Source organism: Cucurbita maxima, unplaced genomic scaffold, assembly GCF_002738345.1.
Source record: "Cucurbita maxima cultivar Rimu unplaced genomic scaffold, Cmax_1.0 Cma_Scf00053, whole genome shotgun sequence".
Lineage (NCBI taxonomy): Eukaryota > Viridiplantae > Streptophyta > Magnoliopsida > Cucurbitales > Cucurbitaceae > Cucurbita > Cucurbita maxima.
The window spans coordinates 752,092-767,989 of NW_019272069.1; the positions used below are offsets into that span (position 1 = coordinate 752,092).

General features: G+C 36.3%; 2 protein-coding genes across 6 annotated transcripts in view; both read right to left on the reverse strand.

Moving 5' to 3' along the window:
* Nucleotides 1-716: 716 nt before the first annotated feature.
* On the reverse strand, nt 717-5,372 carry LOC111471467 (dipeptidyl aminopeptidase 4-like). 4 transcript variants are annotated; one of them, XM_023117176.1, is made up of 8 exons: nt 5,168-5,372; nt 4,439-4,449; nt 4,351-4,376; nt 3,550-4,036; nt 3,234-3,428; nt 2,986-3,012; nt 1,717-2,814; nt 717-1,461 (listed from the first exon to the last, which is right to left on the reverse strand). In XM_023117176.1, the coding sequence occupies exons 1-8, from the start codon at nt 5,196-5,198 to the stop codon at nt 910-912; spliced, it is 2,427 nt and encodes an 808-aa protein (XP_022972944.1). In that variant the 5' UTR covers nt 5,199-5,372; the 3' UTR covers nt 717-909. The 4 variants fall into 4 exon arrangements, with proteins under 4 accessions (XP_022972944.1, XP_022972947.1, XP_022972945.1 ...); XM_023117179.1 differs by having other exon boundaries at nt 3,550-3,983; nt 4,333-4,376; nt 5,168-5,195; XM_023117177.1 differs by lacking the exons at nt 4,351-4,376; nt 4,439-4,449 and having other exon boundaries at nt 3,550-3,983.
* A 3,649-nt stretch (nt 5,373-9,021) lies between these two features.
* The window catches only part of LOC111471470 (protein DEFECTIVE IN MERISTEM SILENCING 3-like), a 9,635-nt gene continuing 2,758 nt past the window's right edge, over nt 9,022-15,898 (reverse strand). For both annotated transcript variants that reach the window (XM_023117183.1, XM_023117182.1), the window contains exons 6-8: nt 15,514-15,834; nt 14,940-15,165; nt 9,022-9,443 (exon numbers count right to left, since the gene is read on the reverse strand). In XM_023117183.1, coding sequence (XP_022972951.1) covers nt 9,402-9,443; nt 14,940-15,165; nt 15,514-15,834 — 589 coding nt within the window. In that variant the 3' untranslated portion in view covers nt 9,022-9,401. The remainder of the gene's footprint in view (nt 9,444-14,939; nt 15,166-15,513; nt 15,835-15,898) is intronic.

Here is a 15,898-nt window from a genome sequence, read left to right on the forward strand (position 1 = left end):
TAGAAAACTAGGATCGTGACAAAAGTACCCCTGCATGGATGACGGTGAATGCTGGAATGACCATGAAAGTCAAGGTATGAGAGTAGTGTGCATTGATTTTTATTTAGTAGTTGATAGGTGACTTTTCATTTTCGTATTCAAATACTATGTTATTTTTATTTTTCTATTTTAAATTAAACGTGGAAGTTCATGGCTCCGATTGTAAAATGTTTTATTTTAAATTTCTGTATATGTTATTAAAGGCATGCAAGTGGTGACGTCTCTAATTTAGGCAAGAAAAAATAGGGGGTTACAGTAAGATTGTTGCAATCCTTCAGCGTGTCAGAATGGAACTTCAAGAACACAGTTATGGTCTTCATCATAGGTCTACCTAGGACATTGAAACGATATACAGTAATCTAGGTAATCGTCAACAAACTAACTAAGTCGGCACACTTGTACATGAACGAATTGTAAGGCTGCATGGAGTTCGAGCGTTGGACTGAAGATCGAAAGGTCACATGTTTGATCGTTCACCATTGATTTAGATCTAGTTGGTTGGCTTTAGCCAGCGTTCTCCATAGTATACGGAAGCACAGTGTGTGACTTGTCCCTTTGTTGATGAGCAGTAAATCGCACTCCGAGGAGGAAATCATTTGTGTCAGCCTTCTTCCTTTATGCATTCAGGAAACTAACTTATTATGATAATAGAAAAATAGTGTCGAAGGGAATCAAAATATTTAAAAGATTAAGGACCAAATTGAAAATTGTTCAAAGTTGTTCAAAAATTAGAGGTTTGGAGTTGGGGGAATCACATCACATTCCGTACAAATCTAAGAAAGAAACTAAACTATCATAAAATATTTGACATCATTTATTTTGAAGCCACCAATAAATAACAAAGAGATTATGAACAAAAACAAGATTGCCTCACAAGTTCCTCTGAATGAATTCCCAGATTCTTTCTTCCATGTAGATCCGATCTCGATGCTGTCGAGGCATATGTCGTTCATCCGGGAATATCAGCAGCTCATACGTCTTTCCAGCCGATATGAGTGCATTCACAAGCCTTGCTGTATGCCTGAAGTGTACATTCTCATCAATCATACCGTGTACAAGCAGCAGCTTCCCTGTCATCTTGTCTATATGATGCATCACCGAGCTTTTCTCGTAAACTTCTGGGTCCCGACATGGTAATCCCATGTACTTTTCTGTGTAAAACGTGTCGTACCCGTCCCATGATGTAACAGGGGCACCGGATATCGCACATCGAAAGATATCTGGAAACCGGGCCAAGCTCATTACTGACAGAAAGCCACCATAGCTCCATCCATATAAACCCATCTCTCCAGCTCTTGCTAGACCCTGTCTGATCAGCCATTTTGCTCCAACCACTTGATCGTCTGCATCGATATGGCCAATATTGTATTTCAGAGAAGCTTCGAACTTGAGTCCGCGGCGACTCGTTCCTCTGTTGTCTAACTGCAACCAGGAAACCATTCAAAATGACATCAGAATGAAAACTAATGATCCAACACAGACATGGACAAATTAACTCAAGCCAAGAACGAAGACGCAATTCGAAAGTAATCCAAAACAGGATTCGTTTGCACAGGTAACACAGATTCCGGTGTGAACATGCTCGGACCATTGAAGATCAGGTGCAAAACACCGTGATTTACAATGTCGGTATGAAACGAAAGTTGGCAAAGGAAAAGGGATGAATTAAGTACAAACCTTCCACACTAAGATTCCTCTGCTACGTAGGTACTGAGCTCTCATGTCGACTGTATTGATCCACGAATTGAAAACTAGCTGCACACTTGGACCACCATACACAATGATCATAGTTTTGTAGGGCGGAGGTCCAAATATCGTCTCGTTAGGCTTGTATAAAGCCCCATAGAGCAATGTCCCGTCACCGGCCTGTATCTCAACGATCTCTGGAGGCTCTAGATGAAGCCTTTCAATCCTTGGAATTGCAAGTGTTTGCTCATAAACTGGCAAAATGGCACTTCCATCTTTCAAGGAACAGAGCAACACCCTCGGGGGAGAATCGAGGGAATCGTGAATGTCGATAAAACTTCTCATCCGATGATCGAGTACGACGACATGTTTCCCCTTGCCATGAGTCAGTCTTATTGGTGGCTCCAAGGGGGCATTCCCTGCAGTAGTTAGTTTGGTACAGTAAAGATGAGATTCAAGAGGACCATCAAGAGTTCCAGTAAAATAAACTAGCCCGGTTGCCTCGTTTACACCGGCAATTTGTTCGACCATCCAGTCACCTTCAGTGATCGGTCCCAAGCACGTCCCATGGCCATCGTGTAGATAAAGATGTCTAAATCCAGTTTTTTCACTTGCCCATATGAATCCCCCAGAATATTTGCTGATACTTTTGTCTAGTGGAGTGAAACAATCATGTAGGTTAACCCATGAATCTTGTTCTTCTACTAGCAAAACTTTTCTCTCTCCTGTCTTGATATCGAACCTGAGAATTTTCAGCTTCGTATGTAACCTATTCAGAACCTGAGCGATGAGAATATTCTCGTGCATCCAACAGACTCGAGCCAGATATTCCTCTTCAGCCGTTTCTCCACAAAGAAGATCCATCCAAGTAATTGAGCCTCCAGCAACAGAGACGACACCGAGACGAACAATGGCATTGGAAGTTCCAGCGAATGAATAAGCATGGTCTTCTTGTGCATCCGAACCAACCGAACTCTTACCTTGATGCATGATTCTAAATGCAGGGATCTTTGAAGTATCAACTTGTGTAAATGCAATATATTTGCTGTCTGGTGACCACCAGTACCCGTTTTTTCGATCCATTTCCTCCTGAAAATGGAAAAATTTTAAGAAAAATGTGAAAACGTCCAACTACGGTTTCAAAGAAAACGAAATGAGGTGACATTGAAGATCGTTTCAATAGTGAAAATTCGACTTCCTTCAGCTTCCCAAGCAAGAATATTCAAGATTCCGTTCGAGAAACAGATGCTGGTACCTCACCTCAGCTATATACTCCGCAATTCCATGCTGCAGTTCGGAAAAAAAAGTAAATGTCAAATTCTAGGGAAAAACAAAGAGTGAAAACATTAAACGGTAACGGTGATCTAGTCGACAGGAAAAGACATCATACACACTGTTCTGACCAACAACGACATAAACAATGGTAAAAGAAAACTAAAAAATCGAGAATGTTTTAGCTTCAATCAGCAGAACACTAGAGAGATCATCAGGAATGGCTGTAGATTTACCAAAATGTTTCGGTTAGCACCAACAGTCAACTGTCTCATTTCGTTGTATGATAGATTCATGACATGAAGATCCCCATCATTAACAAACGCAAGCATGGTCCCGTCTGGTGAGAGATGTGGATCCATGATCGGCGAAGAGGGTTTACTGGAAAGCTTAAGCTCGGGCGTTGAGCCAAGAAAGTCCTGAATATAAATCTGCATAGAAGGAGAATGTCAAGTACAACTATATTGAATCAGATCAAGATTATTAATTTCGAATAATATTTCGACAAAACGATTAATAGTACAATAACTTCGAAGAGATAAAAGAGCTAACCCCAGCAGGCAGAGGCACCATAATCGCTTTCCTTTTGGTGCTTGATTTCACCCATTCATACCGAGTCACTCCCAAACCGCGTTCCCTTAATCTTTCTCTCCTCAGTTTCTCTTCCGGTGAAATATTACACTCGTCCAGCCCACCATCAGGAGGACTGAAAATCAACTCCTGTTTGCCAGTTGTGATATCGAAAGCAAAAACCTTCTTATTTAAGGTACAATCAGGACTAAACAAGTAAGTAACGAAACTATCGTCTGGACTGAACGTTATTGAAGTGGGCGCAACATATCCCGGCAATGGATATTGTACAATCTCTTCAACTGGGAAAAGGAAAGAATCATCCAAACTCTGAGCAACACTTGAGTTCGTGACGGTCATGTTGTACGAAAGAGGCCTTGAACGCTTCAAACTCTGTTGCTTACTGTCCTCGTCAACTGATTGCATCACACAGATTGCATCACACCAAACATACTGGATTACAACCAACCTTACCAGAAGGAAAGAAGAAACAAATCATCCAATAAATGCCATATGAACTCAAGCAAATACATTTCAATTTTACGATATTTTGTCAAAGAAAATAATATATGATAAATAGTGAGAGAAACAAAAGCACGAGCCATTTTACTCAAAATCAGATACAGAATCATTCAATTATTTCAAATTGTCATAGAGCTTAAGATTCATGTTTATCACAGAGATTGCTTGATATTAGCTTCAAAGAAGAACTTTAAAAAGTAAAAAAGCAGGCAAAGGAATCAAGTAAGGTTCAAAATGGATAACCCTTTAGTTGTTCGTTACCAACAAATGGGGCAAAGATCACATGATAATGCAAAACTATTAGCCAAAATTTTACAGAAATCTCAAGATAAGATAGATATCTTTCTGAATCTCCACCACCTATAGCAAATGATGGGCATGGATTAAAGATCTGTAGTTCCAGAATTTCAGAGTTCATCAACAGCCAAACACAGAGACGAATCGATTAATTAAATTAAGAACTATAGTTAAATCCACCAGGAATAAGTATCTTTGGAATGCATGATAAAATCAGAAACTAAAAAAAAATTTCGTCACGGCCTCGATTCGAACAATTCGATCGGACCTGGGAAGCGAACAAAAAACGATCAACCACCAAAGCGATGAGAATCCAGAATCCATGAAAACATCAATTTCCGAAAAGAAAAAAGAGATCTAAAACAGGGAGATTATGGGCTAAACATTTGACCTCCCAAATTCAGAATCTACAATTCAAGGAACAAAAAGAAACCCATGATTCCAAACAGTTTAAAGTTCCAAAATCTCATATCAAACACAAAGCAGAAGCATCCACAGAAGAACATGTAATCGAATGCGTTAAAGTGAAAATGACGCCACTTAAGTGTGAGAACAGATTGAAGAACACTTTCTTGTAGTTAATGAAAAGTAAAGGGAAAAAGCTCAATTCCAATTCCTAATAGAATCGCGGGAAAGAGGGTTTTGTCGTTTAGGTTCGAAGAACAAAAGGAATTAATCATCATCATCATCGTCGTCATCATCATCCATGGCGATTGGTAAACGAAACCCATAAAAAAAAATTTAAATGGGTATTGAGAATGAAGCTCAAGAATCCACTTACCGCTTGATTCTGCCTCTTTCTCTGCGCCCATTATCTTCTTAATCCATCTTTTAATAAAAAAAAAAAAATAAAAGAACAGGAAAATCCCCCTTTCTCTGCAATGTAAATGAATGAAATACAATAGCAGAGAATTTTTACAGAAGCTTTGCTTCTCTTCAAGGAGAAGGCAGCCACAATGAGAAGAGGAGAGAACAGGAGCAGCAACAAACACTTCAACCTTTTATTCTTATTTATATATATTCTAATTTTTATTTTACCTAAAAGGATTTTTCTTTTTTTTTTAATTATACATTACAAATTCTGAGAGGGGAAATTCGACACAGTTTTTAATGATTTTTAAAATATTTTTAAGTGAATCTAATTTTGATGGTATATTTAGAAATTATATGAATCTTGAATATTATCCGTAGATTTATTAAATATATTATAATAATTAGAATATATCTTATAGGTTCGTAATAAGATTTTTTTTATTTGATTACTAGTATATTTTATTTTATTCTCAAGATTTAGTTCGTTTATATTTTTAGGTATTAGTCGGTAGCTTATATTCTATTTAAACCGTTGGGAATATTAATGACGATTGCGATCTCAATTTTATTTCTCATTTTTAACATGGTATCAGAGCACTCGGTGTTCTTAAATATCAAAATTTTCTTTATAACGGAATTAGTCAAATTCAGCTTCAAAATTTTGGAGGCTGATTCAACCCATCTTTATTATATTCAGTCACTCTGATCAGCCTGCATATTCCCTTGTTCCAATTAAATTAAAATGGAATAAATTATCAATCTTAGAGTAAATCTGCCAAAAAGAAAATTTGCTTCATAGCACAATTGAAGAATTGTCTCAAGATGCAAATTCAACCGAATTTGGATCCTGGAATCAGTCCAACAGTATTACTGATAATATTTTGGTTAACTCATTTAATTGAAGTAGATGTCGCTGAGGGTATTAATCACACCAAGACAGCTGATCGAGTGTGGGTTGATCTTCATGATCAATTCTCACTTAGCAATTTTTCAGATACAAAAGTCGATAGTAATGATGTCACAGGGAACCATGGCACTGTCAGTATATTTCACCAAGCTCAAAGCACTCGGGGATGAATTGGAAGCATACCACACTCCATTTACTTGTAATCAACGTCAAATACATGTTGATCAATGCGAAGAACACAAGTTGATGAAACTACTTATGGGGCTCAATAAGTCTTAAAAAACGGTGAGATCTAACATATTGATGATAACTCCATTACCTAAGGTGAGACAATCCTATTCATTACTTGTATAAGAAGAGATGCAGTAGCATCAGGTAACTTTTGAACCTACTGAGAATATCTCAATTGCAGCCGTTGTGCAAAAGAAGACAATATGTTCAAAATTCACCAAGGACAAATCATATGAACACTGCAATAGAAGTGGTCATACAATCGGAGGGTCGAATCCTTAAGTTTCGTTGTAAATTTTGTGATAAAAGGGGACAAACAAAGATCGATGTCGACAAAAAAATAATTCTAAATGGGCAGTACAAGACAATCAACACAGCAATCGTGTATATTGATCATCTACAAATATGACTGATATTTCTCAACTGAATACAGAAAAACACTCACCTAACTACATTTCAACTTTCTCTTTTAAGCAATTACAACAAATAGTACAAGTCTTATCACACTCAATTGTCATCTTCGGGTAATTCTGTTAGCTACATCAATGCTGTAAGTTTGTTTCCAGTATCTGCATTGTTCATTAACTCTGCTAGTTTTAATTCATGGATTCTCGATAGTGGAGCTACATATCATATAATATCCAAAGCTTCTATTACAACTAAATCATAGGCTGCCATCATTTCTACGATATATTTGTCTAATGGAGGACAACACATGTGTCACATACTGACAATGTTTCTTAAATTAAACAAAACAATGTTTTGTGTATGCCTTCATTCAATTTAAACCTGATGTCTATCACCAAACTTACCAATGACTTGAAATGTTGTGTCACCTTCTATCCTAATTCTCGTGTTATGCAAGGCTTTGTTATGGGGAAGATGATTGGCTCGGGTAAACAATTCGGATGTCTTTATCATATTTTTTATCTCATAAACAAAAATATTACAACTGAGAACTACAAATCTCTGTCTTAGTCAAGTTAGCTTTGTTTTATACCCTTCGATTCCATTGGATCCTTAGCTTGATATTAGCTTCTTTAACAAAAACACAATTTTAAGGATATTGTTTTATTGATTTATTTTGCAAATACTTTTTCGATTTTATTCTCAATTATTCATTAAAAAAACTCAATCATTCATTAAATAAATTTAAAAGTTGTTGAATATTTTTTTAAACTAAGTACTTAGAAAGAAAGAAAGAAAAAGAAAAAAAAAAGAAATTAAAAGTATTTTTGAAGCATATAAATTTTTTTTAAGAATATTAAAAAAAAAATCGAAAGTGAAGATTAATAATTAGCATATGTTTGTACTCATAAAATAAAAATAAATAAATAAATAAATTATTATATATGGTTTTAGTCTGACGAAGTTTTGAAGAAAAAAAATCATTAAATTTCGTAAACTTAGTTAACTTTATTTTTATGCATATATCAAGTGTAATATAAAATAGATAAATGACATTATAATATTTTGTTTTCAATTTTATGCACTTCCATGACTAAGACAACTTTGAAATAATGGAAAAATAAAAACAACCTCAATTCTTTTTCAGTAATAAATTGGAAAAATGAAAGGACATAATATCATTAAATCGTTCGTGTTCGTGTTTATTTAGACCTTCAAGTTTTAAATTGTTCGTGGGTTAAGTTGATCGAAAATAATATATCATTTAGGTCTTCCATCTTTCTTCCAAACATGCTTTCCTGTTCCTGCAGAAGCCTCTCCAAATCGATCCTCTTGCACGATCCTTATTGCTTCGATCCCGACAAAAAAATAATCTGCCTTTATATGATGCCACTGCCCTTCCAGAACCATGCCTAGCAGTAACTTCGACGATATATGTCGCACCAGAGACGAGAGAGGAGGAAGATGAGTAACTTGAATACTCAAGAGGTCTGTAGATTGGAGGATTGGGCGATTCTTTGGGACATAGGAACTGGCCAGTGTGCTGAAGGTGAGAAGTAGATGGTCATTTTTTGATTTTCAGACCTCCATGATTGGAGATGTCTTTCAGTGCTTCACTCTTGACCTATCAAGGCATTCGGTAACGAAGAAGATCGGGAGACCTAATATAGGCCTAATGTTCAGGCACGTTGCGATCCAGGCAGAGGGTAGATTTTATCGAGATCGATGTGGCAAGGAAGGGGAAGGAAAGGAGGAAAAGAAAAACGTGCTACCTAAGATAATAGTAATATAAAACCTATAAGTATCGCTATGTCGAGAATGACAAATTACTTTTCCATTAGTGAACTAACGACCAACTTGGCACCAGCAACGGTTTCTAAAATTCAAGAACTAAAACTGTCCATTCTAAAATCTTAGGAACCAAATGCACCAAGCAAATGTATCCTCCAAAAATAATAATGATCATATAAGAATATTATAAAAAATATATGCACTCTTACCACACTAACATCACTTCAAAATTCAACCCTTTAAAATCCTTATTTACAAACCATAATCTTTAAAAAAAACAACAAGAATTTAAATTGTTCTAAAAACAGTTCGAACATTTATTAAAAAATTAATTAAAAGATCGACAAAGAGCATATTTTGACCAAATTTTTAGTTCAAATAATAGAAAACTATTTTTAAAACAATCTTCAAAGTAACTCAAATAAAAGAATATATCTCCATATATATATATATATATACACATGAAAACAATCACTCATACAACACAAATAAACGATATTTTTTCTTTCTCCTTTTTAAATTTTTAATTTTTAGTGTGATAAGACAAAGGTGACCAATACAAACCGCCATCCCATCTAAATCCACTGCAGGGCAAGAGAACTCCGTTGTCTCTGCTGTTAGGAACACTAGTTTCAATAAATTTAGACAGCAAGCACTAAAGAATGCCTATTCCAGTGAGGAACAACAGATGTCATGCTACTGCCTACTCCATTTCCATGAAAATTTTAAGCTAAACCATAAGATATTTACCTGAAAATGCAATATGAAGCTTATGCATTTTCCCAGAGTTAATATTGCAGCTGACTGCTCTCACAGTTCCACCCCCAAGTTGCTCGGTGGAAGACTCGGTCCTCTACTGCAAATTTCACCGTGGCGTCAACCTCTCCGGCTTGGCTGAGAGTTGTTGCTGTAATTTCACCATCAAAATAACATTCAGAATTACACCACTGTTAAAACAAAGTTTGAACTATAAGCAGTCAGAATATCAGGCTTCAAACAGCAGGCACACAAATCCAGAATCTTCTCTATGATAATACTTATTTAGTCTATGAAGTTTTAAAAGTTTCCATTAAATCCTTGAAACTTCGAATTATGATTTCATGAACTACTTGACATTAACTAAATGATAGAAGTATATTTATTGGCCATGGATTGGCTAGTTTGAAAGGACGTGGCAGACATATGGCAAAGACAAATGACAGTATAGCCGCATAATGCAAGAATGTTGCATCCCATCATTATATTTTGAGACGTGATGTCTAAATGATAAAACTACATAGAATCACAATTGAAAGTTCGTGAGCATGCTTAAAAACTAAATAGATATAACAAAAAACTAAGGTAATTAAATAAGCTAAAACAAGACTCTTGTGATCTGTATCTTTGTTGATTCTCAGATTTTGTTGAGTTCGTTGAGAAGTCATACTACTTTAACAGGCCACTAGCGGCATACACAAGTTTAACAACATGCTGACATTTTCAATAATAATATAGCAGCCAATAACTATGTTCTTCTGCAGTTATCTATTATTAACAAAACTAAAACTTTGTTCGGTATGTTGAAAGGGCAAGTCAATTTAATAGCTGTGGATTGAGCAGGTGTTCCAGTTAACAGGAAAGTGGAATGATAGACATCAAAGTTGATATTTATAAATGTCAGGACATAAGATTGAATTTCCGGATCAACATACATTTTCAAGCATAAAAGATTCACATCGCTCAATCATAGAGATTTTAGAGCTACAAATGATTATACAAACAAAATTGAATTGTGAATGGGCAGAGCTGAGGGTAATACAAGTAAATTTAATCTCGGCAAGAGGAAAAAAGAAATGCTGAAAGGTCCACTATGCAACCTTGATGCTAAAAGGTGATGCCCACTTCTGGTGGGAATCGGCAAAGCAGTTAATGGATATCAATAAGGACTGATTACTTGGTTTCAATTCAAAGAAGTCTTCTAGAAGTACTACCCAACTGTCATCTAATACGGTGGCAGGAAAAATTCTTGAATTTGAATCAGGGAGAGAAAACTATTGAGAAGCAAACTGTCTCAATTCTCAACAGCTTGATGTTAGTTTGAGTTCCATAAGCATATTTCAGTCTTTAACTAATTTGTGAAATAGCTCAAGGTTTCAAATTAATACGAAAAACAGATGAACATTCAAATCATTAAGGTGCTTGGTAGTTAGATCACCACAAGATCCAAAAAGAGTGATCATTGAAATATAATTTTAACATTCAATATAAGAGGTGGGCAAATGGTACAACCCTGACAGAGAAAAAGTGAAAGCCTCTAAGTTCTCTTGCCAAATGACAACAGTGATACCAGTAACCAATTCATCTGATATCGAGGCAGGAAAAATGCTTGAATTTGAAACAGGGAGAGAAAACTGTTGAAGTATTACTCATTAGCTTGCTTTGCTCCTGAACTTGTAGATACTAACAAAGAAAGCAAGAGGTTCATAATGGATCTAAGGAATGAGATTCAAGGCACAGTTGAAGCTCTAGCTCCATCAGATTATATTGCAGCTCTTCGAGCGACTATGATGCTGGATATGCATACTCATACGGCATCTCATACATCTGGTGGGCAGGGAGATTCAAGGAATAAGAGAAGATTAAATCGAGTTTTTCCTAGAACTCAACAGCCATCACAGCAACAACAATCTGGTAGACAACCAACCCTAATGTTGGGAGGCTTCCATGTAGAGTGTGTGGACGTGTCCATGGGGGATTTAGTATGACGGGAGCTGGTGCTTGTTTTGGTTGCAAATTTCCCGAATGAGGTAAATCATAATTCAAACCAACTGTCAGGATCAAACCAGAGAGGAAGATGAGGTCAGACCCGAGGAAGAGGCATGACTCATGCGATGACTAGCAGAGGAGCTGAGAACGTGAATACATTGGTGACAGGTACATTCCCTATATTTGGTCACCATGCTCTTCTTTTATAAGATTGTGTCTACCCACTCTTTTATATCTGTCACATTTGTGAAACAAACAAAACTAGAACTAGACCCATTAGGGTTTAGTTTGACAGTGTTTACTCCGACCGAAATTGTATTATTGTGAGGCATAAAGTTAAAGCTTGTCAGATTGAGGTGTCGGGATGATTTTTGTACGTGACAATAATCTTTATGGACATGACAAACTTTTATGTTGTTCTTGGCATGGATTGGTTAGTTGAGGACCACGCCAACATTAATTGCTACGCCAGAGAAGTAGGAGTGAGATTTAAATTTAGGGGATTTGAGTTTGAAGACACCCATAAAGTTATTTCAACACTAAAGGTCACAAAGTTGATAAGCCTTGGAGAATGGGGTTGGTTAGCCAAAATAGTTGACACCAGGAGTATGAACATCAGTTATGAATGAGTTCCTGAATATCTTTCAGGATAATTTGTCAGGGTTTACCTCCGGTTCAAGAAGTAAATTTTAGTATTGAGCTTGAGCCAAGAACAAACCTTAAGAGGAATTTATTTATATGGAACAAAGCTTGTCAAAGGAGCTAAAAGAGCTAAAGGAGAGACTAGTTAGTTATGACACCAATACTAACTGTGCCAGACGAGACCAAAAATTTTGTCGATGTAGCATGATAAGGTTATCATTTATGTCTCCTGTCAATGAAAGGATTATGAGCTTAACTAACCAACTCATGATGTGGAGTTGGCAACGGTGGCCTTTGCACTAAAGACATGGATACATTATTTGTAGAGGGAGAAGATTCAAACCTATACAAACCACAAAAGCTTAAAGTATTTATTTACATAGAAAACGTTAAACACAATGTAACAAAGGTGGTTGAAGTTGGTTAAAAATTATGATGTTGAAATACTTCATCATTCAGGTAAAGCAAATGGTTACCAATGCGCTTAGTAAAAAGACGGCTCATATGTCAGCTTCAATTACAAAACAAGTTGACCTGGAGAGAGTTGGAATTGTTGTTATGGTTAGAGGTGAAGCAGCACAGTAGACACAATTAATTCTCTAGTCTACCTAAGACAATGACTTGTTGATTCTCAAAAGAACAATCCCTACTTCTCTCGAGTATTGCAACAGGTAGAACAAATGAGGAAAAAAGGTTTTCTATAATTTCCAATAACGGTTTCCTTTGGCATGAACATTTGTTCATTTCTAATGATGATGAGCTCAAGCAAGAAGTACCATCTGAAGCTCATGACTCTCCTAACTTGATATACCCTAGTAGTATAAAGATGTACCAGTATTTGAAATCATACTAATAATTGAGCATGCGAGTAGATGCTTAGTATGTCAACAAGTCAAAGCACCGAGGTGAGACCCTCAAGTTTCTTGCAACCCCTGAAAGATTTCAGTAATTAAGGTCATTGTTGAATTGACCAAGTCAGAACATTAAATTGGAAAACTTGTATATTCAGTTGATAAATGAGCACAGTTGTATGTGGAAGAGATAGGTTGCATGACGTGACTATGTCCATTGTGTAAGACAAAGACACCTGTTTTATGTCCAACTTTTGGAGTTAGCAAAGAGCGTTGGGAACTGAGCTGACTTTTAGCACAATTTTCATCCTCAACTCATGGATAGGCTAAAAGACTTATAGATTATTGAGGATATGCTATTGGCTTGTGCGTTAGATTTTGTACGTAGCTAACTAGGACACACGCCCGTATTTGATTGAATTTTCCTATAAAAACAATTGTAGGCAACAATATAGATGGCACCGTTTGAAGATTTATAGGGTAAGAGATGTTGATCCCAATATTATGGGATGAAGTGGACAACATTAACGATTGGGACCTAAGTTAGTCTAGATCACAAAGAAGGCAGTGCAGAAAATCAAGACAAGAAAGTTGAAAATGCAAAGCAGAAAAAAGAGCTATGTTGATGCCAGAAATAAAGATTTGAAATTTATGGTGGGTGATCACATGTTCTTAAAGTTAGTGTCCATGAAAGGAGTGCTAAGATTTGGTAAGAAAGGAAAGTTGAACCCGAACTTCATAGGTCCTTTTGAAATATTGGGGCGTATAGAACCTTTGGTGAATTTTTCTACCATGCATGAGAGAACCTAATCATCAAGATAAACTTAGAGGAGTCAGGTCACGTAAATCTGATGATTGAGATAGACACAAAGGAGCTTGATAGAGTGTAACCAGAGAATAAAAATCCTATTATGAGCTCAAATGGGTTAACTGAACTAGAAGTAAGACTATTTTAGCATTGAGGAGCTATCCAAGTCTTAACCTACTAAGATTATGACTGATGACCTGGGAGGGATAATCTAGGTTATCACTTATGAGTGGCTTTGATTGAATTATTTTGTTGGTATTTTAGGGAAGGATAGAAATAATACACAACCCATGTTTAGTGAGAAGGGTTAGATGCAAAGGGAAGTGGGGAGGTTAAAATGGGGTGGTGCAATAATAGGGGTTGGGTCTCCAGCGACATGGGTAGAAGTACAAACAATTTCAAGTGAAACCATCATCAGTTGAGGGTCTACTAGTTGTATTAGGGAGGATGGCATTGGGTTGATGGGTAAAGGCTGAGGTTCCTCAAAGATGGATAGGTCTAGAGAAACTAGGTCGGTGGGGCTTTTCGTAGATTTTCACTTGGGTTCAGATAAGTGATGAAGTCTTTTTTACCAAAGATGGATAGATCTAGAGAAACTATTAAAGACGTTTTCTGTTTCCATTTTGGTCAATCTGGATCAATTCAACAAAGTATCCAACTTTGTTCCTTCACTTCGAGGAAATAGTTGTTACCTCGAAGTTCTTTGAGGAATTAGAAGGAACAGAGTTGATGCACCATAGTATCAAAGGAGGATCCAAGCCATTGAAAGGAATTCCTAGACAGTGAGATTGATTGGGTGAAGGTATGACTACTTTCCACGATTTTTGCTCGTTCTCCTCGCTAGTGTTTGTCAAAAGTGATGGTAAAATATTTTCTATCAATGGAAATGGATTGGTTGGAGTAACTCTGGAGGTTCGATGATTGAGGATTAATGCCATGGAAGCCGAAACTAAAAATCAGAGAGTATGTTAAAGGGGGTACTACGTTGAGACGAAGGGAAGGAAGAGAGGTCATGAGGAATTTTTCTTTGCAATTTTAGAAGTTTTTCTCACCAATCTTGATTGGGGTGTTTCTGTAAGCTCTAGTTGGGCAAGGGATTCCCCTTCCACCGCCTTTTTTTCAATGAATGAATTTGTAGAAGTAAAAAGAATATAAATAATAGAAGATTAATAATTGAGTTCACCACTTCAATAGACTGCTACATTTACTCAACAGAAGAGAATAAAAAAAGGGAGAAGTAGGACAGTCAAAATCTCCAAAAAGAAACAAATTCAATATACTTCACTTGAAATGTTGTGGTTTAAGAACATTTTAAGCCTACACCTTTATCTCCGAATCAAAGGATTTTAGATCTCACCTGAGCTGCGTATGATGAGCTTTCAGCCAGGAACTTCAGAAACTCTGCCTTTTTCCTGTCAAAATTGAGCTTAGAATTGTCCAACAACGCATGTTCTCTCTTTATATCTTCAATCATCTTTTCCTTTTTCCACTTGAGCTCTTTAATCTGCCTCGCAGATTCAATGTAGTTTTCAGGAAGGCTTGATTTCATTGAGGCCTTTGGGAATCTCAACTGAACATCTTCCCTGTCATCAAACAAACAAAAAATGAGATTAACACTCGATAAAATCCAAACTTTTAAGTGAACAACAAATATAAGTCCACAAGCCATAACAGAAATCCAATTTTTGTTTCAGTAAATGTAAGAGACCAAAGCACATTATAAAGTAGTGACTGAAGGATTTTTGGAAAAAGATAGACGACATTTCAGAATTATCGCTTGGAATCTTAAACATTTGAGCAAAAAAAAAAAAAAAAAATCAGATTAATTGAAAAAAGAAATTAACAAATGAAAAAGAAATTAAACTGTAAGGCATGGTCTACTAAATGATTCAGACAAAATTGAAATACAATTTTGAAAGAGAGCTTCATACTGGTTGCCCAAGCAAAAAACACCAGTAGCCTTAATTATCCCTCCATCTAAAGAAAGTGCACCATCACTAATGCAAGGGAGAGCTTGTAGCATGTCTGCTCTGGTTTTATATACTTGAAGACGAGAAAAGAGAGAATAGAACAGGGTCTCCCTGAGACCATATCCATTGGCTGCGAGACAAAATATGTGCATGCTATCAATATCAATCATATTAACAGCAAAGCCAAGAAAGCCGGGTGGACACTCCCCATTAGGTAATCTTGGCTTTATAAGGTCAAGCCTCCTTTGTGGGTCATTAGCAATAAAATCGCCAACGTATGGTCTGCAAAAAAAAAAAAAAAAAAAAAAAAAAAAAAAAAAAAAAAAAAAAAAAAAAAAAAAAAAAA

Excerpts from the sequence above, each read along its gene's own strand:
- LOC111471467 (XM_023117176.1), bottom strand. The coding sequence starts at position 5,198 with ATGGGCGCAGAGAAAGAGGCAGAATCAAGCG. Across the intron at positions 4,037-4,350 it reads GATCTTTGCCCCATTTGTTG|GTTGGTTGTAATCCAGTATG; the intron begins GTAACGAACAAC and ends CCTTCTGGTAAG. Across the intron at positions 3,429-3,549 it reads TGGTGCCTCTGCCTGCTGGG|ATTTATATTCAGGACTTTCT; the intron begins GTTAGCTCTTTT and ends CCTTCTATGCAG.